Below are 27497 nucleotides of genomic sequence, written 5' to 3'. Positions count from 1 at the left end.
TCATATGCCTATAGTCCAAACTACCTGGGAAACTGAGACAGGAAGATTAGAGGCCAGGATTAAGACCAGCCTAGGAAAAATAGCAAGAACTAACTTTAAAAAGTTAAATAAATGAATAAATGTAACGCACTAAATGTTATGCATTCTGGGGGGCAGAAAATTTGGGAAGCATGAAGAGGGTAAAAATGGAAATTCATATCAAGCACCAGGCCCACTCACCGGGACTCACCTCCTCAGAGCCGCTGGTTCTGAGAGCCACGTTCCTTGAATTTCTTGATTTGTTTGCTACTAAGTGAGATCAAGATGTGTCTGTTGGCAGATGGTGTAACAGCATACCTCACCCTGGCAGCCGGTCAGTCATTCAGCAAACACTTTCTGAGCATGGGCATGTGAAGGAAAAATACATGAGGACAGAGGGACAGGCCTGAGCCTGCCCACAGGCAGGCAGCTACAGTACCTCTTGGCCATGGTGACTCAGATCTTTTGCACACATCTTCAGAACTCTCACCTGAAAGATGGAAGTGTGGGGGGCGTCAGAGTCAGGCCTCAGAGATCATATTCTGTGCCTTTAGCCTCTCTTGTCCCTAAGGTGGCATTGTTCTCATACTTGATGCCATGCAACTCAGGGTACCCAGGGCATCCCTCCTCCCTCCTGGGATGCCTATCCCTGAATGCTCCCGAGTGTACTTCCCTCATCCCTATGGCCTGAATCTGTTACTGGCCACGTGTGCTTCTGCTGGAAGATGAGAGAGATGATGCTTCCCGTAGATGAGAGAGTGGATGCTTCTACATTCCCAATGTCCAGGCCTGTGGTCCAAGGAGATGCTCAGTTCCTGTCATCTTTATCAATTTTCTTCCTTCCTTCCTTCTTCCTTCTGTTTTTGTTTTTGTTTTTATTTGTTTGTTTGAGACAGGGTTTCTCTGTGTAGCCCTGGCTGTCCTGGAACTCACCCTGGCTGGCCTCAAACTCAGAGATCCTCCTTCCTTTGCCTCCAGAGTTCTGGGAGTAAAGGCGTGCACCACCACTGCCTGGCATTTTCTTAACTTTCATAGAGTGGTTTTAGATTCTTGGAGTATGTGTCTACTGTTGTGAATACTGACTTCCCATCATGCACTTGGGGAAGTAAAATGAGGGATGCTTCCACCACGTTGTATTCACAGTATTCCAGCTCACCAAGTATTTCTATACCCTATCAATCAGAACGACAGAGCATGCTGATTGTGACTGTGTGTGTGTCCTGTGCAGGGCCCTGGCAGGATCTAGTAAAGACTCCCCAGGCACTGTTGATCTTAAACATCCCCAAAGGCAGATTCTGGTGTTAGCTTGAGGAAACGTAAGAAAAAGCCTGGTATAGTGCCTCCCAACTGTAATCCCAGCCATTGCCGGCAAGCCTGGGCAGTGATAGCTGGAATAAAAAAGAAGAGGAAAAGGAGGCTCAGCCAGGATTTGAACCTACTGCCATTAGCTCTGAAGCCTGCTTTGTTTACCACTGTGCTGGCAGAGATGGTACCAAACAGCATTGGCAGGACTAAGGTTGTTCTGCCTGTGCTCTTGCATAGATGAGAAAACTGGCTTCTGGCCCAGTCTTTCTACTCCTATGTGTTCTGCCTCTGTCCTCACGTGGGGTCTTGTCCAGTGCAGGATGAAGCCCTGGGATCCTTATGAATCCCAGTGACGGCAGAAGGCAGGAGGCCAACAAGACCACACAAGCCATGGACACTCCCCTGGGAAAAGCATAGTGCTTAGTCACTTTCCTATGGCTGAGATGAAACACCGTGACCAAAAGCAACTTGAGGAAAAAAGGGTTTATTTGGCTTACACATCCTGAATCACAATTGAGGGAGAGAAGTCAGGGCAGGAACCTGGAGACAGGAGCTGATGCAGAGGCCATGGAGGAGTGCAGCTTACTGGCTTGTTCCCCATGGCTTTCTCAGTCCGCTTTCTTATAGAACTACTAGCCCAGGACTACTAGTCCAAGGGTGGTACCACCAACGACAGGCTGGGCTCTCCCCCATCAATCACAAATAAGAAAATGCCCGGGCTGGAGAGATGGCTTCAGTGGTTAAAAGCATTGACTGCTCTTCCAGAGGTCCTGAGTTCAATTCCCATCAATCACATGGTGGTTCACAACCATCTGTAGTGGGATCTGATGCCCTCTTCTGTTGTTGTCTGAAGATAGCTACAGTGTATTCATATACATAATATAAATAAATAAGTAAGAAAATGCCCTACAGACTTACCTACAGCCTGATCTTACAATTGAGGTTCCCTCCTCTCAGATGACTCTGGATTCTGCTAAGTTGATATAAAACTAGCCAGGCTATGTTGAAACTCCTATTTGCCTGTCTTTAGTGCAGCATTAAAGAAAACTGCTCAGGGGAGCAGATGACCAATTTTCAAAAGTGGTTATGGCTGATGGCCAGAGAGAAAGGGCATTCGCATGGTCTGTGTAGACTTTCAGCATTTTCAGGGGAAGGCACACTCCATAGACCGTGATTCCACACATTATTCATGGGACACATTCAATACAAGATACATGGGCAGTGACACACTATAGTGCCATCTGAAAGCACTGGGCCTGACATAAGATCAGAAATGATGGGAAGGCCAAAAGTCCCAGCCAAGGTTGAGCCCTCCCCCCCAGTACAAATGGAGACCCCAGATATAAAGGTAGAAGAGATCATTATTATAGCTGGAAGAGATCCTTGTGTGTAGCTGTAAAGGTGTACCGCTGGAAGAGGTGGTGAAAATTGTTTACACTGGGCCAGTTTGGTGGTTTGTGTTTGTTTGTTTTTTAATGAAAGTGACCCCCATAGACTCATAGGGAGTGGCCATAGGCTCATTAGAAGGTGTGGCCTTGTTGGAGGAAGTGTGGAGGATAAGCTTTGAGGTTTCAGATGCTCAAGCCAGGCCCAGAGTCTCTCTTTTCCTGCTGCCTGCAGATCCAGATATAGAACTCTTGGCTCCTTCTCCAGCACTGTGTCTGCCTTTGTGCCACCATGCTTCCCACCATGATGACAATGGACTGAACCTCTGAGCTATAAGGCAGCCCCAATTAAATATTTTCCTTTATAATAGTTGCTGTGGTCTCTCTTCACAGCAATAAAACCCTAACTAAGAGAGCCAGGTTCCCAAACTAGAAAGACTTCCCCACAGGAAAGCTTAGGGGGCAAGTCACCAGTCAAGAGGGTCAGTGTCCTTGACAACTGCTGTGTCAGTGGCAGCCTAGACATGCTCTCTCTCTCTCTCTCTCTCTCTCTCTCTCTCTCTCTCACACACACACACACACACACACACACACACACACACACACACACACGCGCGCACACACACACACACCACTATACACACACCTACCTGCTCTAGAACATTTCCATTCCTGTGGCTCAAACCCCAGAAGCTATAAGTAAGTTGACCTTGACCAGAGGAGCACTTGAACAGCAACACTGCTTGCAAATTCTCATGAGCATGTCCTGTGTGCGCCACATCCCTCCCTTTGCTCCAAGGTATCTATGTATCAGTACGACTGGAGTCTAGAGACCTAGGATTCTGCGCATCATTTGCACACACACACACGGTACCCCACTCTAGGCAGCCCTTCCCTTCCAACCTTCTCATGTTTCTGAAGAAGCTGTGTCATTCTCACAAAGAAAGTCCATCCACTGTGGGCTGAGGTTTGCTTTCTCTGACCCAGCACAATGGGCCTGTCCAGACCTGTTGGAGAAGCCTGCCAGTCAGACCACCCAGAACAGTCAAGCCTTGCTGGAAAGCCTTGCCTTCCATAGAGCACTTCATGTCCTATAGACTGTTCCAGGCTGCAGATCCTGTGCAGATTGTTCTCTGTCACAACCCAGGAAGGCAGGGCAGGGCAGGGAATGTGAGGCAGTCAGAGAGGAGGGACTGTAATGCCAGCTGCTCCAGGTAAGTGCTATATAACTGGTTATTCCTTTATCTCTCTTCTATTGCTGTAATGAGACACCGTGACCATGGCAGCAGGCAGGCTGGCATGTGCTGGAGCAGCAGCTGCTGAGAGCTCACATCTTGAGGAACAAGCATGAGGCAGAGGGAGACACAAGCCCAATCCCCCAGCGCCGCACCTCCTCCAATGAGGCCACATCTCCTCCGAGGCCACACCTCCTCCAATGAGGCCACACCTCCTAATCCTTTCCAAACAGTTTCACCAATTGGGAACCACACATTCAAATATATAAACCAATAGGGACCATTCTCATTTAAACGACCATAGTCAAGAATACTGTATGAGTTTTAAAAAGACATAGATCTGATGTGGCTCAACAGGAGAGTGCTTTTGTAGGCTGGTCAGGACCTTGGGTTCAGTCCACAACAAAACAGAAACAGCCGGAACAAACAAACAGGCTGGGCGGTGGTGGCGCACGCCTTTAATCCCAGCACTTGGGAGGCAGAGGCAGGTGGATTTCTGAGTTTGAGGCCAGCCTGGTCTACAGAGTGAGTTCTAGGACAGCCAGGGCACAAAGAGAAACCCTGTCTTGGAGAAAAAAAAAAAAAAACAGAAACAGAAAGAATGAGAGTTTGGGGAATGTGATGTAGGATTTTAAGGTCTGCAAGAGGCAAAAAAGGGAAATCCATTTAATCCAATCTAGGGGAGATGAACCTATTTTGTTTCTCTATGGCCAGTCTGAAAATGTGACCCATGCCAAGTCCAGTACCATCTTACCTCCCTGGTCTTGGAAACGGTCACTTCTCCCTACATAGAAGAGGAAGTCGTTGGGCAGATGGTCCCAATGTTCCAGTTCCCACAGTCTGTCGTAAGCCTAGAATGTGGCCTTATTTCCTCAATGCTTAGCCACCCTCCACTTCCTCAGGAATAAAAGATTGTCACATGCTGTGTAGAAAGGAAAAAACCTAGTGCTTGTTTCTTGATTTCAGAAGCATGGGAAAGCATGCTGTAAGAAGCTCATGAGTGGAAATTCTGTGCTATGGTTCACAGAGGTGACACAGTCATGACCTTGAAAATAATTCAGAAATGCACGGAGCCAGGTGTGGTGGCAACACCTGGAGCCCAGTCCTTGGGAGCTGGAGGCTGGCTTGAATGACAGACACGTCAAGATCCCATCCTGCAGGATAAAGACTGTGGAGATGTTTATTGAGTGTAAAGGAGAAAAAAAGTACTTGCCCAATTTGATCTTATTGCAGTGTAAATAGTAAATGCATATGTCATCGTTATACATACAGCATGACTGATAACTGTTCTCAGAAGGCCATTCAGTGACTGTTCAGAAACTCTCCCAAGAATAGGATATAGAATGCTGTGTGTGTGTACTTTAAAACTTTTATTTTTATTTTATGCGTATGAGTGTTTCCTGCATGCATGTCTGTATACCACATGAATGCAGTGCCTGAGGAGGCCAGAAGAGGGCGCTATATCCCCTGGAACTGGAGTTACCTTCCAGATAGTTGTGAACCACCATGTAGTGCTGGGGATCAAACCTGAGACCTTTAGGAGAAAAGCCAGTGCTCTTAACTCATGAGCCATCTCTCCAGTCCCAGGTGTGTGCATATTTCTGGGATAGAGTCTTAAATGGCCAAGGCTAGCTTCAAAACAATCTGTAGATGAGGGTGACCTTGAAAACTAGATCCTCAGTATCTCCATCTCCCTAATGCCAGCTGGGATACTATTTTTTGAAAATTTTCCTGTGAGAAACAAACAAAAAAACATGTTTGTTTATTTTTGTTTTGCTCTAGAAACAGAAAAACCTAAAACATTTTATTTATTGTTAGCCTTTTGAGAGGAGAGCGCTTCATTACAAAGATTTGAATTAAGTGAGCTTCTTAGGATGCTGTCATCAGTGGCTTAAAATGATAACTGAAACCAGGTGGTACATCCTTGTAATCCCAGCACGGCAGGCTGAGCCTAGTCTCATCTACATACATCTTAAATTAATAACAGCAAACCGTAACTACTCCTTCCAGCAGAGGGCGCTGTCCTTCACTCTCAAGCTGTCCCTGGTGTCCGCGGCTTGGAAAGACTGTCGATCAAGTTTCACTTCAACGCAGCTGGGAGACTCGAGCATACTTACTGGTTTGCTTGACTTGAAATACACTTTTCTTTTTGGAATAATTTTGGATGTACAGAATTTTTTTCAAAATTAGTCCTGATTTTCCGTTTGCTCTTTGCCCAGCTGCTCTATTCACAGCTTACATAACGTGCTACATTTAGCAAAGCTAAGAAATGAACTCTGTATTTCTAGCAGCTGGACTCCCTGCTCTGTTTGGATCTCAGCAGTTTTCCACCAGTTGGATCCAGTCCAGGACAGCACGCTGCACTCTGAAACATTCCTTAAAGACACAAGTGCGCCCTAACTGTAACGTGGCAAATTGCCACTTAACATTTTGTATGAATGTCTGTTTTTCTAAGGAGAAGCCAAGTGCTTTGGAATTTAACTTCTCTTCTTATTTCCACAATTTAAAGTTATGAAACATTCTCAGGCCCTACTTTACATCAGTTTAAATAATTTGTACCTCTTCTTAAGAATACTTTCCACATATGTTTCCTCAGAAGAATGCCATAAAAAAAAAGATGGGTGTGGCTGAATGCTTTCATCCTGGGAGCCCCTGCCCTGTGGCAGCTGTGTGTGCCATCGCTTTGCTTCTGAGTAATGCTTCCTCTCCTCTTAGAGAAAAGAAAAGGTGAGCAGGGGGGAGGCAGGGGAGGATAGGAAGGGACAAATATGAGCAACAATTATATATATATATACATATATATATATACACACAAACTTATATGTGTGTGTATATATTATACTAATACTATATATTATATTTTTACACATAGTCTACTTATATACTGTATATTATATAATATAATAATATTTAATTATATGTGTATATTTTACACACATATAATTATATATAATATGATTGTATTAGTCAGGGTTCTCTAGAGTCACAAAACTTATGGTAGTCTCTATATAGTAAAGGAATTTACTGATGACTTACAGTCTGTAGTCCAACTTCCAGCAGCTGTGAATGGAAGTCTAAGGATCCAGCAGTTGCTCAGTCCCACAAGGCAGGCAGGCAAAGCAGAGTGAGCCTTCCTTCTTCCAATGTCCTTATATAGGTCTCCAGCAAAAGGTGTGGCCCAGATTAAAGGTGTGTGACCTTGAACTCGCAGATCTTCCTGTCTTAATCTTCTGGGATTCATAGCCACTATGACTCAAGATCTCCATGCCAAAGTTCAGGTCGGAAATTTGTATCTCTCAGCCTCCAGATTAGGGCCACAGGTGAGCCTTCTAATTCTGGATTGTAGTTCATTCCAGATATAGTCTAGTTGACAACCAGGAAGAGCCACTACAATGATATATATACATCTTTTTTCAGCCCACAACCTCAGCACTGGGAAGGCTGATGCAGAAGGATGATACGTTTCATGCCAGCTTCTGCTATATACTGAGAGCCTGTTACACAAAACTGATTGATTAATTGATTAAAAAAAAATGACAGCTCAAGGTGCAGCTCTGGTAAACTAGTAATGCTTTGGCCAGGTTTGGTGTCTCACACCTAAAAACCACGGCTCTTAGGGACTACCGCACGTTCAAGGGCAGCCTGAGCTACAGTAAAAATTCAGGCTTAACATGTACAAGGCCCTGGGTTTCGTGGTAGGTACCCCCTCCCTGCAGAATAAAATGGAGGTTAAGGATTCTGCAGAGCTTAGCTGGGGCTACGTGGTGATAGTATTAGGTTTAGTCCTGACCTTACAATTAGGACTTATCTATGGGAACATTCTAAAGCATTTGCAATCAAGTGATTTACTTTAACATACCAAATCAGAAGATTGGGCAGCAAGCTGCCTCCCTGGAGGTCATTATTCTTTGCTTTTGGGTATGACTGAAAACCTTATCATTGAAGCGTTTCAAAAAGAACACTTAAACAGCTGAACAGTCCAGGCATGTCATCACCTGCTGGTAATCCCAACGAAAGGAGAAGGATGGAGGCCGGCCTCAGCTACGTGGTGAGTTTGAGGCCAGCCTCAGCTACATGAGTCCCTATCACAATTAATAAATTAATTGACTGATTAATTAATTAAAAGAGTTGAACAGCAGAAGCTTTGCTTTCATGTGCCAATAACCTTAAACCTATCGGTTGCTCGTCAGTTTAGCAGACATCCACAAGGAGCCTGTCAGCCTAGGTTCTAGCTCTTGTGTCAGAAATGCAATATCTCCCAGGCACTGAAGGAAGAACCAGAGGGATGGAGCAGCCTGTGCTTGCCCCTCCAGAGACTTGAGTCAGGCATACTTGAGGCTTGGAGCGGAACCAACCATGCAATAAACACCAAGTAAAAATGAATCCAAGCTGCTTGGCAAACCCCGTATTTCAAGGTGGAGATTTTATGTGCACCTCTTTCTTAGGTTTATGAGTTTGCATTGGATCACCTCAGCTATGCAGTTAATGAATAGAAGAATTACTGTTATTATTACTATTATTAGAACTACTTGCACCCATCATTTCTAATCATAGTAATTATTTATGTCTCTGTATATCATTTCCCCTGGAACCCATGACCCTGCATAGCAGTCATGGCGTTTGTATTTTGTTTTGTTTTGTTGTTGTTGTTGATGATGATCACTTAACTAACTTACTAAATTAACCACTCTGCTAATAGCCACCACCTTCCTGCTTGCTGGAGTGTTGTGTGGAGTGTTGTGTGAAGTGTTGTGTCCTTTCCCCCAGCCACCAAGGCTCTGACTCTTGGCTCCCTGAGCCAATGAGCTGATGCTGCTCTGTGACAGGGGCACCATCTGTCCAACCTGTTCTCTGTCTCTTTTTATCCCACAGCAGAAGTATTGGGAAGCCCTAAACTTGGAGCAGGTATGGATAAGTGTTTGCTCTCTTTGGGGAGGGACTTCCATGGCTTGATTTTTTTTTTTTTTCCAATTTCTGCTTTTGCTAGACTTCCTTGGATGGAGAGCATGGCAATTCTTTTGGTTTAAAAATCAAAAGGGGAATCCAGTCTGGAGATACGGCTCAGGAATGTAGGACAGCTGTAAGCCTAGGGCAGCTTAGTCCCGGTACTCCAAGAAAATAAATAAGAAATAAGAAGGATCGGGAGGCGGGGCTTTGGAGTGCTCTCTTTTCAAAGTCTGAATGCCAGGGAGTATTCAGAGTAGACTGGCTCAACTGGGGAGGAGCTCAGAGAAGATGTGTGTAACCCAATGAAGAGATAACCAGTGAAGTGTAACCCAATGAAGAGACCGGTCTGGGCCGGTCTGTGAGCCCTGGTCTGTGGGGGTGTGGCTGCAGCAGTAGTTCTGAGAAACAGCCCCACGCTTGCTGCTGTCTTTCTGCGTCCTCAGGCAGGTGGCAGTCTCCTCACTTGCAATACCAGATGAGCATTTCCTGACAGCCACCTGTGCCTGTCATCCATCGCCCAGGAGTGTTTGTGATACAAGAATTATATCACTTACCTGAAATAATTTATGCCTTCTTTCTTTTTCTTTCTTTCTTTTTTTTTATCTTTTTTATTTTTCAAGACAGGGTTTCTCTGTGTAGCCTTGGCTGTCCTGGAACTCTGTAGACCAGGCTGGCCTCGAACTCAGAAATCCACCTGCTTCTGCCTCCCAAGTGCTGGGATTAAAGGCGAGTGCCACCACCACCTGGCTTATGCCTTATTTCTAATTATGTTTTTCTAATTGCTCAGGGCACCTCAGCATGTTAACCTACAGATTCCAAAGTCAGAGACCTCAAATTCCTTCTAAGATTTAATCCACATCAGAGGGTTCACTTGCTCAAGGTGTCGGGCTGTTTCTGTTCGTGGGCAGGTGAATCCATCAGGGTTAGCACTAATTACTTAAGAGGCACTTGAGGAGCTGGAACAGTGGCTTTCAAACATCAGAGCATCTAAGAAGTTCTGAAATAACTTGTTAAGATGACGAACTGTGTGTCTCACCCCCCCCTCCAGTCAGTGTCTGCAAAGCCCCTAACATCAGCCCAACGACTGGTGGCTTTTGGCATTGTTGATCCAGAGAACATTCTGTGATCTCTGACCTCGAACTCGGGGTCTGTGCTTGCCAATAGTATTCATAAAAGGTGTCCTGGCCATCCTCAGAGGACAGAATAGATCCCTGCTTCTGCCACCGAGCACATAGCTCTGAAGATGGAGAATCTTTGATGTATGGAAAGAGTTTGGTTAAAGGTGTCAAGTGTGCAACCATAGCTATGCAGAAAGTTTGCAGAGTCCCAGACAGGTACCCCAGAGGGCAGAGCTGCATGAACCAAGTTATCTCAGTGCCAGGTTTGCAGGGTCACTGGGATATGGGGATCTTTTTATCTCTCTCCCTCCCTCCCCCCATCTCTGTCTGCCTCTGTCTGTCCGTCTGTCTGTCTCTCTTTCTCTCTCTCCCCCTCTCTCTCTGTGCATGTGTGTAAGATTGTACAGAACATCATGCACTCATGGAGTGCCGAGGAGCATGCCCTTTACCACTGTCCCCCTTATTCTTTTGAGTCTCAGTACCTCCACTAACCTTGTATTTTTCAGTTAGACTGGAAGGGAGCAGGCCCCAGCAATCCTCCTGTCTCTGCCCCTCGAATCACTAGAGTCACAGGGCTCCAGACTCAAGTCTCTATGGTTGTGGAAAAAACACTCTTGACACACTGAGCCATCCAGCCAGCCCATTGTGGGTTTTTTTGTTTGTTTATTTTTTGTTTTTTGTTTTTTTAATCACCAAGAAGGAGATCTTGGCTCAGTTGTATGGGTGAATCATTAATTGAATTAGATTCTTTATTCAGAACAAGGCCAAACACTTGTGTTTTAGAGCTATGGGCATTACATGAGAGCCTTGAAGGTTTCCTGTGGGACTTCTCAGAAGTGATTGGCGACAGCAGAGTGTCCTCTGAGTGCGTGAACATGTCTGGGTCTAGGATCCTGCCGGAATAGGTCTTTCAGCCCAAGCTGACATAGCTTCCCCGACCACTGCTTGTTTCTGGGTTTTTGTTGTTTTGCTTTGTATTTTTATAACAGGCTTTCGATGTATAGTCCCAATGTTCTGGAACTCCATGTAGACATCTACACAGACTGGCCTCAAACTCACAGAGATCTGCCTGCCTCTGGAGTGCTTGGAATAACAGGGTGCATCACCATGCCCAGCTGTAAAGTTCTTGATTTTAAATCATGTGCAGAACTCACTCACTGCTTTATCATCTTTGAAGGATATTTTGCAGACAACTCCATCTGTACTCACAGGCCTACCTTCTAATCCTTCCTTTCAGACCTTTGCAGATTTCAAGTTGTCATTTTTATTGTAATCGGTAATGGCAATATCCATCATGCTGAATCAGCTTCTTAAATATTAAGAGTGTGTGTGTGTGTGTGTGTGTGTGTGTGTGTGTGTGTGTGTGCGTGAGAGAGAAAGAGGGGAGGAGGGAGAGAGATCTCACATGTGTGATCAGAGAACAACTTACAGGAAATCAGATCTGCCCCTCCATCACGTGGATCTCAGGGACCAAGCTCATACTGTCAGACTTGGCAGCAAGCATGTCTTACCCACTGAGCCACCTCACTGGCCCTGAAATGGCTTTTTAGAAAATATTTATTTGTATTGTATGTATAGGGACAATTTTTGCCTGCAGATATGCCTGTGTACCACATGCATGCAGTGCCCAAAGAGGCCAGAAGAGGGAGGTAGGTCCTTTGGAATTGGAGTTACAGATAGTTGTGAGTCGTACTGTAAGTGCTGGGAACCGAACTGGCAGCCAGTGCTCTTATCGCTGAGCTATGGCCCTGAGTCGCCCTTTGAGTGTTTACTTTAGACAAGTCCACTGAGCCTCAAGCTGAGAGGAAAGACTATGTGGGGGTAAAGGTAGAGCTATGCTCTGTCATCTCCAGGAAGATGAGGCAGATATCCAAAGAGAGGCCAGAGCTGTCCGTGTGCGGATGCAATGCGTGGTGGAGGTAACCCGGAGCGAGAGGAGGGGAACTCACTGGACTAAAGCTTCAGAGAATAAAGCTTGCAGCCGGAGGAGATGTCCCCTGGGCCCGGAGAGCCAAGTTTGCCTGGAGTGTTACTCATCAAGGAGATCTCAGGACAGGGGTTGGTGAGGGAAGAGAAGGGAGAGACGGAAAGGGAGGCAGAGTTACTCTGTTCAAGGTGGCTGGCTGTTCTGTCAGTCCTTGACTGTGTGGGGCCGCGGTACCAGCATGAGGGCAGGAGACTTAACTGAGTGCTACAACGTTTGCCTCGAACACTCAAGGCCCTGGGACCCATCCCTGGCACCACTAAAGTTAGTAAAGCAATATTCTCTCTCTAGATCCTAGGACACAGGCCTGGCTAGCTTGGGCTTACTGACTTTCCCTTGTCTTTACTGTGGTCACAAGACCCAGGATTTGGGGGTGTTACTTGGGGATGGCTGGGCTATAAAAGTTGGAAAGGATCTGTCACAGCAAGATACCTTTTCTGTCTTTTCTCCACAGTGGGACCCTGAAGATGTCAACCTTGAAAGGAAAAAAGACGAGGAACTCCTTAAATCCCAGGCATACAGGGCCTCTTTGAGCCCAGTGGACTTGGCCTCTGATGACTAGCATCTTCAGGAGCCAGGCCATAAGCTTGGAACTCAAAGTCAGGTGTCTTGTCAGTGACTAGATGGGGACCAACCTATGAGGCCACCCAGGTCAGGAATGGAAGCTGCTTACAGAAGCGTCCCAGGGAATGAGGAACTCTGAGCTGTCATTTAGCTTGGCTAGTCTACACCACAGCTCAGAATGGAGATGTGAACCCTGGTGGACAGTTCTGCACATGCCCAGTTCGCAGATGGATCCTGTTAGTAAAGATGGGCTTTCTTCCAAATAACACAGGATCTATCCCCATGAGATTCAAACATAAATATTGTTTGCTTAATAACGGGATCGAACTCGCCAAGACCTACTATTTGGATCTCAGTGGGATGCATTCTTCAAGATTCAACTAAGCCCAGGTGAGAGAGTGGGTCCACCAGCTAGGAGACCTGGGCCTGTGTACAGGAACTGGCTTCTGCCTCCCAGGCAATTGATCATTGGCTGGACAAAGGCAACCACTACCTGCTCTGGAGTAGCAGGACTCCCTCCAGCCTGGCAGAGTGTGTGCTGAGGCTGGGTGACGGGGTCTCATGTGCTTTTGACGATAGCAGAAAGCTTGATTTGCATACAGGCACATGGAAGTACACTTCCATGTTCGGGCAGGCTATTTGAGGATGATTTTAATAACGTGACTGTGAGTGAGGGGAAGAGTAAAGGGAATTGGACCAGGCAAGGACAAGCACTGGGGTGAATAAATTTTGGTTGAATGAGTTAAAAATGTCTCACGATGGAGAACGGGAATCAGTCTGAATCCCAGCACGGAGGGCTGCCACAAGGGGACCTGGACAGAATGCCAAGGCACACAGCTCTGCCCCCAGCTGGCCCACAACCCATCTGTGAGTCAGCCACAGCTGTCCAGGTTCTCCTGAGGGCAAATCCCAACAGTGTGAAGAATGGGGTGCTGGTGGAGATTGGTTGGTCATGCAGTTTTCTGCATAGTTCCTAAGCCCCTGGGTGACCTCTAAACTAGAATTCAAAGCCACTTTATCTGCTCTGGGTCCTCAGTTCTCTTGTGAGGTGGCTTGCTGAAGTCAGCTTTGCTGTGTAGTCTTAACCACTGAAACCACTATGAGGAGTGGACCACAGAGGATGTGGTGAAGTGGAACATTCCAGCCCAGAACATTCCAGCCTGGAACATTGAAAACTAGAGGCAGGGAGGGGCGGAAATCTAGTTAAGGAAGGAGAAACCTGGCGTGGCCAGAATGGCTGGTTGACGTAGTTTTGAAAGGAGAGAGCTGGAAAAGAACCAGGCTGTGGCTAGAGATTAGGGAGTTAGTGCTGAATTCTGTAGACAGGCAGGACAAAGCAGGAAGGTGACTGGCTTGCTCAAGCAGACTACAATTAGTGAATTTCTCATCCCTGACTTTTCGTGAAGCAGAAATATAGTCAAGGGTACAGAGTAAACGTGAGACACGTGCTTAAAGTATGTCCCTTAAAAAAAAAAAGAAAGAGAGAAAGAAAGGAAGAAAGAAGAAAAAACCCCAGGACTGTAAGAGGCCAAGATAACCTCAAAATCATGAACTTCCAACCTCAGCTTTTCAAGTGCTGGGATTACAGGTCCCGGCAACCTTGTCTAGTCTTTCACTTTACAGATGAAGAGACGTGTTTAAATACAGTGTCCAAATACAGTATCAGCCTCACGAGTAGATGTAGCCATAATCCATGATAATAAAGGCCCTGCTTAAACTCCTGGAGTTTTGAGGTATGTTGCCTGCCCAAGAAGTCTGTATGATTTAAGGAGAGCTCTCATTACTAAGTTTTCTTAAAAGTTTGCCTGGAGGGCTATGGCTTAGTTGGGCGAATGGTTTCCTAACACGTACAAGTCCCTGGCTTGTAGTACAGCATAAGGAGGTAGAATGAGGGACACCTGGAATCTGGGAAGTGGAGGCAGCAGGATTAGAAGAAGTTCAAGGTCATCTATCCTTAGCTCTGTACTGAAGGTCATCGTGGGATATATGAGACCCTGGGGGTGGGAGGGAGAGAACAACTGTACAGACCATGAAGAACTAATCCCCTCAAATCCATCCAGTCACTCTAGAAAGAGGTCATGAGGACCATCTGATGGTCTATGCACTGCAGATACTCTGAGAAATGAGTTACTAGTCTAAAGAAGCTCTGGGTGCAGGAAGGAGCATGACCAGTCTCCTGTGCCGGGTCTGAATAACTGAGTCACAATATCCCTGTCTATAACAAAGGCCAAGCCTGGTGGCTCACATTTGTTGGGAAGCTGGGACAGGAGGGCTTCCACAAGTTAAAGATCAGTCTGGCTACTGAGACCCAGTCTCAAAAGACCCACAAACCAGGCTGGGTATGGTGGCTCATTCCTTTAATACGAGCATCTGGGAGAGAGAGGCATAAGAATCTAAGTTCGAGGCCAGCCTGGTGTACAGAATGAGTTCCAGGACAGCCAGGGCAACATAGTGAGACTCTATCTCAAACAAAAGAAAACAAAAAACAACCACCACTGAGCTGGGGATATAACTCCAATACAAATGATAGAGCACTCGCCTAGCATGCACTATATAACTCCAATACAAATGATAGAGCACTCGCCTAGCATGCACAGGCCCTTGACTTCCAGCCCCAGCATGAACAAAGTTAGACTTCCTTTTTTCTTTCATGACTATGCCAGTCAGCAGTTCACACATAAGACTAACATCTTAGCGGGGCGGTGGTGGTGCACGCCTTTAATCCCAGCACTTGGGAGGCAGAGGCAGGTGGATTTCTGAGTTCAAGACCAGCCTGGTCTACAGAGTGAGTTCCAGGACAGCCAGGGCTACACAGAGAAACCCTGTCTAAAAGACTAACGTCTTTATGCACACCCAGAAAGACATGAAGGTAGATTTCATATCCACCTTGAAATTCTGTTTCAATTTATTTACTTATTATTATTATTTTTTTAATTGATTGACTGGTTGGTTGGTTTTCCTGAGACAAGGTTTCTCTGTGTAGAGCTGACTGTCCTGGAATTCGCTCTGTATGGCTTTGAATACAGAGGTCCTCCTGACCCTGCTTCCAGAGCACACTGGGATTAGAGGTGTACACCACCAACGCCTGGCTTATTTTTGTTGTTTTTTTTTTTTTTAGATTTATTTATTTTTTATGTGTATGAGTACACTGTAGCTATACAGATGGCCGTGAGCCATCATGTGTGTGGCTGCTGTTGAACTCAGGACCTCTGCTGCCCTGCTTGCTCCCTCCGTCCCCGCTCACTCCAGCGTAATTTACTGCAGCTGTCTTCAGACGCACCTGAAGAGGGCGTCCGATCTTATTACGGGTAGTTGTGAGCCACCATGTGGTTGCTGGGATCAGAACTCAGGATCCTTCGGAAGAGCAGTCAGTGCTCTTACCCGCTGAGCCATCTCGCCAGCCCTAGTTGTTTGTTTTTTTAACAACTTGTGTATGTCACACCACACCATGGAGTGTGTATGGAGGGCCAGGAGACAATTGGCAGGTGTCAGTTCTCTTTTGCCACCATATGGGTTCTGGGCAGCAAGCAGCTTTACCAGCTACCCCCCACACACACCATCTGCTTAAATGTTACTACCTGTTTGAGATAAATACTCTAGGGGTAAAATATAGCTGAATGGATTAGCAAATACCTAACATGCACAAGAGCCCGGGTTCAATTTCTAGCATCAAAAAAAGGGGCAGAACCTCAGGACACTTCCCAAGTTCCCTGCACGTTCTTTCCTGCTTCTTCACATTTGCCTGGGTAGACACTTATCAACTCTCTTCCACCCTCTCATCTTATTCTGGAATTAAAAGGTCATGCATGGGCAGAGAGGGCTCTGCTTTCAACAAACCCAGATGTGCTGAAGGGTTCAAAGCTCTTTAATTAGTGAGAGACAATCTCTGACAAGTTCAAGACTGGTACTAGCTCTAACGATATAGAGAATGCCTAATAACTAGTGGCACTGGCCTGTGATCCCAGTTATTCCAGACCAAGACAGGAGGATCCAGGATAGCCTGGGTAGTTTTTGCAAGACCCAGTCTCAAAAGTAAAGGTATAAATATATATATTTAGTGGGATGGAGCTATGCTCAGAGGCAAAAGCACGTGCCTAAAACACGTCATGCTTTGGTTTCAATTGCAGGAGCCGAAGAACGTCTAATGTGCTTTGTGTTTGCCTAAATCTGACAGCCAAATACGGTGCTGAACATTTGGGACTACGACTTCTGAGCAGGGAAGTCAACTCCTGGGTTCCTGCTCCAGTCCCTAATAGCCGCTAAGACTGGGGCATTTCTTCCTACTCCGCAGGGTCTGGCTAAGGGGCAGGTCTCTCCCCTGAGGGTCGCTGCCCCGTCTTCTGACTCCCAGGCTCACCCTCGACGGCCCTCGGGGAATAGCAAGTAGTGTCCTCCAGTAGCAGCAGGGTCGCACAAAGCGGGACTGAATCAGGATAACAACTCCAATTGGAACCACTTGCTCTATGGTGGGGCACTTCCGGAGGGGGGTGCGACCAGCGCATGCGCACCATGATGCCGCCGCCGCTGCCACCTCTGCGAGCAGCGCAGGCTCCGCCCAATGGAACCCTAGCTCCAGGGCTCCTGGCCTTATCTGCCTGGGCACCGCTGACTTAAGTGTCTTCCCACTCGCGGACAGGGGATGTTAAAAGATAGTTATAAGGCTACTGTGTATTTTTGCGACTTATACATAGTATAAGGTTATTCTGTGTGTTTGCGACTGACCAATAGCCGGAAGCTGTATTGCAAACCACTCTAGCTAAAAGTACTTTAAAGAAAAAAAAATGCAGGTACATGATTTAACCAAAGAAAATCAGATCGTGCCAAAGTTTCTAAGGAAAACAAAGGCGCTCTGCCCACACATCCCCAACAGCTCCACTTTCAGCTTCCTTTGGGTATTTTGTTTTGCCTCCAGCGACAGATTACTCGTGTCTTTGCACAATGTCAAAACCTATTAACAGTAAATTCAAAAGCTACTTGGAAGTCTAGATTTCCCTTGGTAGCAGACAATCTTCAAACATAAGTTCTTTTATCTAGATCTTAATTGCTAATACTAACTCTCAGACCACACACCCACATCACCTTGTAATTTTGTATGTGAGGGTTACACAACAGCTACATGTGAAAGGAGGGGGCAGGGCTGGTGAGATGTCTTAGTGGTTAAGAGCACTTATTGTTCTTCCTGAGTTCAAACCCCAGCAACCACATGGTGGCTCACAACCACCCTTAATGAGATCTGACACCCTCTTCTGGTGCTTTTTTTTTTTTTTTCCTTCTGGTACTTCTGAAGACAGCTACAGTGTACTTATTTATACTTATGTATAATAATTAAATAAATCTTTGGGCCTGAGCAAGCGGGGTCTACAAGAGCAAACAGAGCCCACCGGAGCCAGCAGAGGTCCTAAAAGTCAATTCCCAACAACCAGATGAAGGCTCACAACTATCTATCTGTACAGCTACAGTGTGTACTCATATACATAAAATAAATAAAAAAGAGAGGGGGCAGAGTCAGAGGTTTTACTAGAGGCAGAGACAGCTGTATAGATGCAGTTATGGCAGGTGATATATAGATGCTAAGAAACACAGTCTGGTCAGTAGGCTAGAGACAGAGGCCTCTCACAGGATCCATCCTCACTGCAGAGGCTCAGCTCAGAACTATGGAGGTGAGGTGAAGGACCTGATTTGGACAGATGAACAGATGGACTGACAATGGCAATTCTAGCAGTGGAGACTGAGCTGGGCTGGAACTCTGGGGACAATAGAAACTTGGGTGACAGCTGAGCGGTGATGGTGCATGCCTTTAACTTGTGAGGAGGAGGCAGTTGGATGAGTTAGTTCCTGGACAGCCAGGACTGCACAGAAGAATCCTGTAGTGAGGAGTGGGACACTGGGAGAGGGGTCATTGGTATTGCCCTGTTAGGTGTCCTGTTTATGTAATCTGAGTGAAGGTGGTCTATGTGTTTCAATAGTTATTGGGCCTGGTTTTCCAGATGAGGATTTAATCACACCCAAGTGATCCTACATCCCTAACTTACTTTGAACATTTTATAAGTGATGGATTTTTACTTTTAGGACTAAGTTATTTAAGCCTGTGCCTCACGGGTGTTGCTGGACTCATGCTGGTGTTCTCATGCACAACAAGGTACAGAGTCACCCTTGCCTCTGCATATGCACTCAGAACGGAGCCAAATGATGCTTGGAAAGTGGAGTTCCATATGGCAAGGCTGGGCCTGGAAGCCGCTGTTTCTCACACTGTGATGTGGCATAGAGCACAGCATGATCTCCACTCGTGTACCTTACAGGCAAGCTCGGCCCTACTTAGCTTCATCCCCAGACATCAACCTGCTTTCCAGCTACAACTGCCAAGGTTGTAAGTTTCTTAGCTAGATTACCTCCAGCTTCCATTAAGCGCAGGTTAGGAGTCACAGTAGTTAGACAGGGACATTGGCAGACAGAAAGGTAGAAACAACCCACTATGCATTCAGAGTCACTGTGGAGGCTTCCTACCAGGACCCTTTGTTAATTCCCTAGCTAGACCCCAGCTTCTGAGTTCCCAGGTCACGTGGACTTGAGCCCCCTCTGACCATCGTCAGCCTTTGGTGAAGGCTGGCAGTCTCTGCTGCTCTGCCCTGAACTGGATGGTTTCCTCCATCCTTCTCATTCTGCAAGTGTCTAGTACATGGAGCCTTCCATGCAAGCCAGGGAATCCTCTAATGCCACAACCAAACAAAAGCTCACACACACTTGTCACCACCCTGCCATCCCAGGATGCCTGGCTGAATATGACAAGAGCCATTTCTCAGGTTCTAGAGGTTCTAACTAGCTAGTACTTCTTTTTTTTTTTAACTTCTTTTTTAGATTTATTTTATTTATTTTATGTGTATGAGTACACTGTAGCTTTACAGATGGCCGTGAGCCATCATATGTGTGGCTGCTGGGAATTGAACTCAGGACCTCTGCTGGCCACGCTCGCTCCGGCCCTGCTTGCTCCTTGTGAGCCACCATGTGGTTGCTGGGATTTGAACTCAGGACCTTCGGAAGATCAGTTGGTGCTCTTAACCACTGAGCCATCTCTCCAGCCCTAGGTAGCACTTCTTATTGAATGTATTCCCTAAAGTTCTGATACTCAGACAAAGCTCTAAACCTCCCTGATGACTTCCTAGGTCTAGACCAGGCTGTGTGATTCTAGCTTCTCAAATGATTTTCTTACAGGCAACCTAGGGATATTAAGAAACATTGTATTCTCAGGACATTTTTACTTGTTGTTTGTGCCACAGGATCTTGCTAAATGGCTTTCTATGTCAGCCAGGCTGGTTTGGAAGTCAGTCCTTCTGTCTCAATCACCCGAGTTTTGGGATTATAGGGGTAATCATACTTCACCAGATAACCACTTTTAAGCTATTTGGAATGAACCCCTGGTTTAATCCTTAGCACTTTGGGATAGGATACACAATTTCCTATTAGGGAAGATCAACAATTGTACTTTAATGAAGACACGATATTTTGCATTAAACTTTAAAAAAGAAAACCCATAAAGCATGCCAGGTGTGTTGGTGCACGCCTTCAGTTCTAACTCTCAGGAAGCAACAGCAGGTGGGTCTCTGTGAATATGAGGCCAGTCAGACACACATGGTGAGTTCTAGGCCAGCCAGAGTTATATAGTGAGCACATCTACAAATGAAAGAAAGAGGGGCTGGAGAGATGGCTTAGCCGTTAGTTAAGAGCACTGACTGTTCTTCTGGAGGTCCTGAGTTCAAATCCCAGCAACCACATGGTGGCTCACAACCATCCGTAATGAGATCTGACACCCTCTTCTGGTGTGTCTGAAGACAGTTACAGTGCACTTACATATAATAATAGATAAGTCTTTGGGCAGGAGAGAGTGGGGCCGGAGAGAACAGAGGTCCTGAGTTCAATTTCCAGCAACCACATGATGATTCACAACCACCTGTACAGCTACAGTGTACTCATAAAAATAAATAAATAAAAAATAAAAGAAAGAAAAGTATAAATGAAGAGTGTGTTTAAATTACCTTGAAATCATTTGGGCTTGTACCTGAATGGATTATATATTCTCATAACATGAATCTCTCTAAGTTTAATTTTACTAGTTGAATTCCTCATTCTCACATGGCTTAAAATAAAAAACAAAACAAAACAAAACAAAAACAAAGCTGGAGAGGATGCTCGGTGTTTAAGAGCACTGGCTATTCTTACAGAGGACTGTTGGTTGCCTGCACCAATGTAAATAAAATAAAGGGTTCTTCTGGTAATAGGAGTAAGAAATAGATAGGAAGAGATTGAAGGAGATAAGAAGAGGTAGGCTAGCCATACTGTACCGTACCCACGTGGGAAGATAAAAATTAGACAACGAGCTCTGGTCACTCAGTCATCCTGAATTTAATGAAATTCCTTTTGTTCCCGCAACAGGCAAAATACCTGGGGCAAAACCTTCCCCCAAAATACGTCAGTGTAACAGTCCAATCAGTTACTTCCTTCTTGCTCTGTGGGGGTGAAGCTTCTGAATGTAACCGGAAGCTAGGTTTCGTTCAACAGGTGGGCAGCGCTGTACTGGGGCCCAAATGGCAGCTGTTTACTGTCCGGGCTTTGGGGAAGGAGTCTACAGAGGACCCAAGTTCAATTTCCAGCATACATATGGGCCACTCACAGGTATGTGCCACCACCTCTGGCTCTTCTTATAGACTGACTCTTTTCAAAGGAAGCTATTGGAGAAAGTAAAGACTTAACAGAAGGCTTTCAGTGCTAGCCCCTTTGAGAAGGCTCTCTGAGACATCAATTACACTTGCCAGCAAGGACCTAAAGTCCTCAGGTTCCTGGAAGGAAAGAACTAGGTGACCAGAGGCCACTTTTTTAGTAGCTTCCCATGTGTGGCTAGGTGCCAAGCAAAGCGATATTGCTGAGCCAGGACGGGTTCCAGATCCCAGTTTGCCTGGCCCTGTGGCTTACTGTGGCTTGGATGAGGTGCCTGGTAAGAGCCGGGTAAGATGCCTCTGTGCCTGTCAGTGATGAGGGTGGACTGGACAAACGGAAAGCCTGGAGCGTCCAGACAAGGAAGTTCTGTCCCTGAATTGCCTTTTCCTATTGAGATAAGATAATATACAATAACACAGAGGGCTATGAAGGGCAGCTTCCAACCGCAGCAGAGCAGCCTGCACTCAGGCCTAGCTGAGGCATAATACTGTCTGGTGGGTCAGGACCTGGTGGGTCCCCAGCTGGCTCTGGCCTGCTATACATCAGACAGCCATGGACCTTAGACCCAGAAGGCAAATCTTGACTCCTACTACTAACTAGCTGTGGGATTCTGATCTCTTCTTCCTCCTCCCCTCTTTTTCCTCCTCCTCTTCCTCCTCTTCTTCCTCTTCCCCCTCCCCCTTCCCCTTCCCTCTCTCTCTCTCTCTCTGTTTTTGAAACACACTCTTACTGTGTAGTCCTGGCTGACTTTGGACTCACCATGTAGCCCAGGCTCCTCTTGAATCTCCTGTCTTAGCTTCCTCATTACTGAGATTATAGGTGTGAGCCATCGAACCTGGCTGTCATTATTAATCTCACATATATGTCCACCTCTTCTGCCAGCTAGGAAATGCAAAGACTCTTAAGAAGCAATGAAAGAGCTCTTTAAACTCCAAACCATCACAACACAAGAAGTCCACTGTCACTGTCTCACGGCACAAGACCAGTCCTGCATCTCCTTAAAACTCACCTGGTTGTCCTTTAATGCCCGAGCATATTTTTATTATCCAGCCATATGTACGATTAAAATTGTAAGCATGCAGGGTTGAGGAGACCCTGAGATGTGTGAGCAGAGTCACACAGTGTATTATCCTGGCCACCGAGCAGCCTTGAACAGGAAATAGTTTCCCTGCAGGCAATCTAGTGATTTGCCTATGGTCCCAAGTGAGCCAATAACCTGGGGGAGCCAGGGCTGGTATGTCAGGGAAGATGGGAGACAGAGGCTAGGTCTGGACTAGGTCAGTTACTTTTCTTGTCACTATGTCCAAGTACCCACGCAGAGGCAACTTCAGGAAGAGTTCTTTTTTCTTTTTTTTTTTTGGAGGGGGGCGGGGGTCATAATTTGAAGGGATACAGTTCCTCATTGGAGGCGAGTGGGACATGGCAGTAGGACACTGCTCACTTGGCATCCACAGTCAGGAGGCCCAGAGAAGTAAATGTTGGACTCAGCTCCGTTTCTTCTTGTATTTAAGTCCCGGACTCAAGCCCACAGGAATGCAACCACACTCAGGGCAGGTCTGTCCTACTCTGTTAAACCTTGCTAGAAACACCCTCACAGAGTTTCCCTGAGATGTGCTGCCACACTTCTAAATCTAGGCAGTCAAGAATAAGCATCAGTCTGAGATGTTGGCCTTAATGGCCTAATCAGAGAGGCAGATCAGAGCCCACTGAGCAGAAAGGGAACTGGTGCTTGGGAATGCTTGGCAAGCACCCTCCCCCTGAGCTACACCCCAGCTCTGCTGGCTACTGTCCTCTATTGCCTGGGCTGTAAAATGAGATAGTTAATATCTTCCCGTCATGCGTGGTTGTGAGACAAGGAATGTTGCTTAGTAAAAGGGTGACTTCACCTCTCCCTCTGTGCTCACAGTTACTGGGAGACAGGCCAGTACTCCAACAGGCTGTCACAGTGCAGAACAAAGGTCGGATTCTCTCAAGGGGCCAACATTAAGTAAGGCTTCACTGGCTAGCCTATGAATGGAGTCACATTTCTCCCCACTTTGCCTTTCTTATCCCTTCATATTCTTTGGCTTTTCCTTTCCTTTATATTCATTCAACTGACACTTCTTAAATTTTATGTATTTTTATATGCATTGATGTTTTTGTCTGCATGTATGTGTGTATAAAGGTGCCAGTTCCAGGAACTGGAGTTACAGACAGTTGTGAGCCACCATGTGGGTACTGAGAATTGAACCAGGGTCCTCTGGAAGAGCAACCAGTGCTCTTAACCTCTGAGCCATCTCTCCAGCTGTCAACTAACACTTTCTGAGGGATTAGTGTGTCCAAGCCACTCTGATGGGTCTGGAAGGAGTATAAATAACACCCAGTCCTGGGCTGTGTTGTCTGGAGATGAGATCGTAGTGCCCAGAGGAGAGGCTGGGCAGTCGAAAGCCAGAGCGGGGAGTCATTTACCAAGGATACGATCTTTGAGTCTGTCTTTGACGAGAGAGAGGTCAAGAGCCCAGAGTGCATGGATGCATACATGTCCCACACATGTATGAATACAACTCCTGTCTCTTTATGACAGAAAGTCAGTTTCAGCCAGGTTCTGCCAGATGCTTCTCTTTAAGCAAACTAGACCGTTCCTGGAAATGGGATTGCCTGCTCGTCGTGAATTGTGACCATGACTAAATTAAAGCAACAGTCCTCCACCCTGGCCTTGCGCCAGAATTACCTGTGGCTTGCTCTTGGTTTAAACTTCATTCACATCTCCTGGCCCAATCCTTGGGCATTCTGATTTAGTGACTAGGTGTGAGACCCTATAACTGCACTTACCTTTTTTGCAAATTCTGAGGGTAGAAATATCATTTCATTTTTGCTTTTCTAGCTCCACCACAGTTTGCCAGTGTGGTGGTGTGTGCCCATAACCCATAACCTCAGCACTGTGGAGGTGGAGGCAGGAGGGTCAGAGGTTCAAGGCCAGGCTGCTACATAGCAAGTCCATACACAAATATTTCCAGTCAATGACTATGTAAGCTATATAAAGTATATACATCCAAACACAACGAATCAATAAATAACTACGAACAATATAAAGGAACATAGAACAAAGCAGGACATAGTAAGTATGAGTAGTAGGAGACCAGTGATGGCTAAGTAAAGACCCACAAATATTAGCGGTCGTTACCTCGGCTGTGACTACTTGCTGCCTCAGGGTGTCACTGTTGGACACTGGTCCTACTGTGCCTTCCGCTGGCCCCACAGGCTGCCAGGGCAGCTCAGGGAACTAACTCCAGTGACCCAGTAGTTCATCTGCAGAGGTTCTCCTCTTTGTGTACCAGCTGCTTCCAGCTCAGGGAGCCAAACCTCCTCTCTCCAGGCTTTCCCCTCCTCAGCGCCCTTTAGGGTGGCGATACGTCCGGGATTCTCAGACAGAGCTTGTTCTTTTAAAGAAAATGTCCTGTGAATCCTGACCTCTGTTCAGAAGGCTGTATTTAGTGGTTCCTGTTAAGCCTCTAAGTCAATGGTTCTCAACCTTCCTAATGCTGTGACCCTTTAATGCAGTTCCTTATGTTGTGGTGACCCCCCCCCCCCCGAGCATAAAATTATTTCCCTTGTTACTTCATAACTGTAATTTTGCTACTGCTAGGAATTGTGTTTTCTGATGGCTTTAGGCTACCCCTGGGAAAGGGTTGCTTGACAGCCCCTCCCCCAGAAGTCGAGACCCACGGGTTGAAAACTACTGTTCTAAGGGGACAGTACCCCTTTAAGACTACCAACACTTATATTCCTGAGGAAGCTGATACCTGGGCCTCCCAGGTTTCTGTAAGGTAGAGGAAAATCTCCTGCATGCCTCATGTCTGCTTGGAAACCATGTGATGGGCTGTTGTTTAAAACCCAGCAAAAACCTCCATGCAGCCAGGAAAAAAAAAGCCAGGCTCAGGAGGACTGAGCCTTATTGGTTACTGAAGGATGTCTGTAGAGAAGGGAGGCTGTATACTTAATCATTTGCGGCTGCACACTTCTACACTGTGGTCCACAGTGGAATTAATCACTAATCAAAGACTGGAGCTAAGTCAGTTCTCATATCACCTACACACACACACACACACACACACACACACACACACACACTCGGGCTGCAGAGTCTCTGAGGGTGTCATGCACACAGCAGACTCTCAGGTCTAGGCTTCCCACCAGTAATACTGATTCAGTGATACTGGGGGTGGAGGGTTGGGGAGGAACCCCCAAACCCTAGTAAGATGTCACAGAACAGTCCAGAGGGCTTTGGCAAGGTGCGTGGAGGGCTGCCTATATGATCGTGCCTAGCTAGGGGGTTATGCTGCAGGAACAGCTCTCAGATAGGGTCCAATACATCCGAGCTGTCAGCAAAGCTGAAAACAAGATGTGGTTTTCAGATAAATCTAAAATCTCTTGACAAATAATATATTGCCCGTCTGGCTGTCGGGTCATAGTTTGAGAGGGAAGAAAATGTGTAGATCCCAATCAGGAATCCCAGCAAGTGTGGGAGCGGAGGTACAGCCCCTGGGAATCCAAGCCAGGAAGACAATTGCGGCTCGTGGTCCACTAGGGAAGCCTGGTGCTCCGATGACCTCATGGCTCTTTTCTGGACACTCCCTTCCCTCCTGCCCACCTCCACCCACAGGCATATCAGACAGATGACCGAATGAGCACGAGGAAAAGTGTTCCCCGTCGATAACACTCGTTCTCACGTGTTGTTGCCCATCCCCAGCCTTGTCCCCCGAATGTCCCCGAGCTGAGCAAGGCTGAGTGAGGTCAGCGGGAACTCTCGCTCACTAGCTCCCTCGCTCTCAGCAGGCCCAGGAGTGTTTGAAGGTTGCATAAGGGCAAACGCCTGGTCATGCCTTGAATTCTTGTGTGAAACATTCAGCTCTGACAATTCAGCTCACATTTTGTTCCCTGGCTCACCACACGTGATTTTTGTTTTCTGAGGAGTTTTTGCCATGAGAATAGTTTCATATCTCCTCAGAAGGGGTCAGCAAGGGACCCCAGCTGATGTTGAGACACACATTTGGCTCCAATGCTCCAGCCTCCAGAGCCCACACCTCAGACAGAACTGCCCTACCCACGAAGAGGTGGTGAGTACCCCTAACAGCTGTGTTTCCAGTCCTTCAAGCCAGTGTACAAGTCCCAGAGCCAGAGCCTCCCTGGTGTCACCACTGACAGAAAAAGCAAAGGGGTTCATCCACATGGTTGTGCTTTAGACCTATTTCTCCCTGGCTTTCTTAGGCCTCCCACTTGGCTGAATATTTGGGAATTGACACAATAGCTTTACTGAAGCTGGGGTGGGCATGATGTGGTGGGAAGTCATGTGATTGTCCAAATTGAACCAATTTGTCAAAGACCATTTCCCTCTTACCCATCCCCCTCACCCCTGCCACCGCCACACCCCACGATAAGATAGGGTCCCCAGAGCACAATAATCCTTTCCTGAGATACAATTTAGAGGCCCCTGAGAAAAGAAACAACAGAGAGGCTAATTTTGGCTTTTCTGAAACTAAAGAAAAACATACAGCCAGGCCCTGTCCTGCCCAAGGAAGCCAGGGTGGGCCCCGTTTTGTCTCTCTAGGGTATCTGCTCAGATCACCAGAGGTTTGGAGAACAATACTGGAGGGTGAGGGGAATATGGGAACAGAGTCTGCCCCTAAAGGGAAGGCCATGGTGAGGAGAATATGGGAACAGTGTCTGGTCCCCCTCAACAGCAAAGGCCATGACGGCGGAGCCTTGCCTGGGCTCTGGACAGACACCTAAAACAACAACCTATATTTCAGGCTTAAAATTTTCTTGAACTGCCAACTCTTAACCATCCCTCCCCCATCTAAACTGCTAATAAACTAAGAGTTGGGGGTTCCTTCAGAGCCAGCCGTATGAAGAGAAGATTCTGATGCTCCTCTGTAGATCCCCTCCAATTTTACTATTGGTGCACACATGCACTTTTTTCCCCTTGCCATATTTGTCTTTCCTTTAATTCTTAGAAGGATCCATGATTAAAAACAAATGACAAGTCCAGGGAGCCATATCAATGTGGGCCAGGTTTTAAAGCACTTACTGAGAGAGTCTCCTGACTTTTTACAGGAGTCAGGGTGAGGCTCACACACAAGTCTGTGTTTCTGACACACTCAAGGTGTCACCCAGGCCGCAGCTCTGCAGACCACACTAGCAGAGCAAAGCTCAGAGGCTAGTGGTGCTTCTGAGACCCATGAGCCTTTGGTTC

At 46.6% G+C, this 27497-nt stretch overlaps 1 protein-coding gene across 3 annotated transcripts in view; it reads left to right on the top strand.

Moving 5' to 3' along the window:
- The window catches only part of Tmem44 (transmembrane protein 44), a 40260-nt gene extending 25983 nt beyond the window's left edge, over positions 1 to 14277 (top strand). The window contains exons 10-11 of one of the 3 annotated variants that reach the window (XM_031363587.1): positions 8816 to 8848; positions 12447 to 14277. In XM_031363587.1, coding sequence (XP_031219447.1) covers positions 8816 to 8848; positions 12447 to 12554 — 141 coding nt within the window. In that variant the 3' untranslated portion in view covers positions 12555 to 14277. The other 2 variants (XM_031363586.1, XM_031363588.1) reach the window with 2 other exon arrangements.
- The last annotated feature ends 13220 nt before the right edge of the window (positions 14278 to 27497 follow it).

The sequence above is a fragment of the Mastomys coucha genome, unplaced genomic scaffold (genome assembly GCF_008632895.1).
Source record: "Mastomys coucha isolate ucsf_1 unplaced genomic scaffold, UCSF_Mcou_1 pScaffold12, whole genome shotgun sequence".
NCBI lineage: Eukaryota > Metazoa > Chordata > Mammalia > Rodentia > Muridae > Mastomys > Mastomys coucha.
This window is presented reverse-complemented; position numbering and strand designations above follow the sequence as displayed.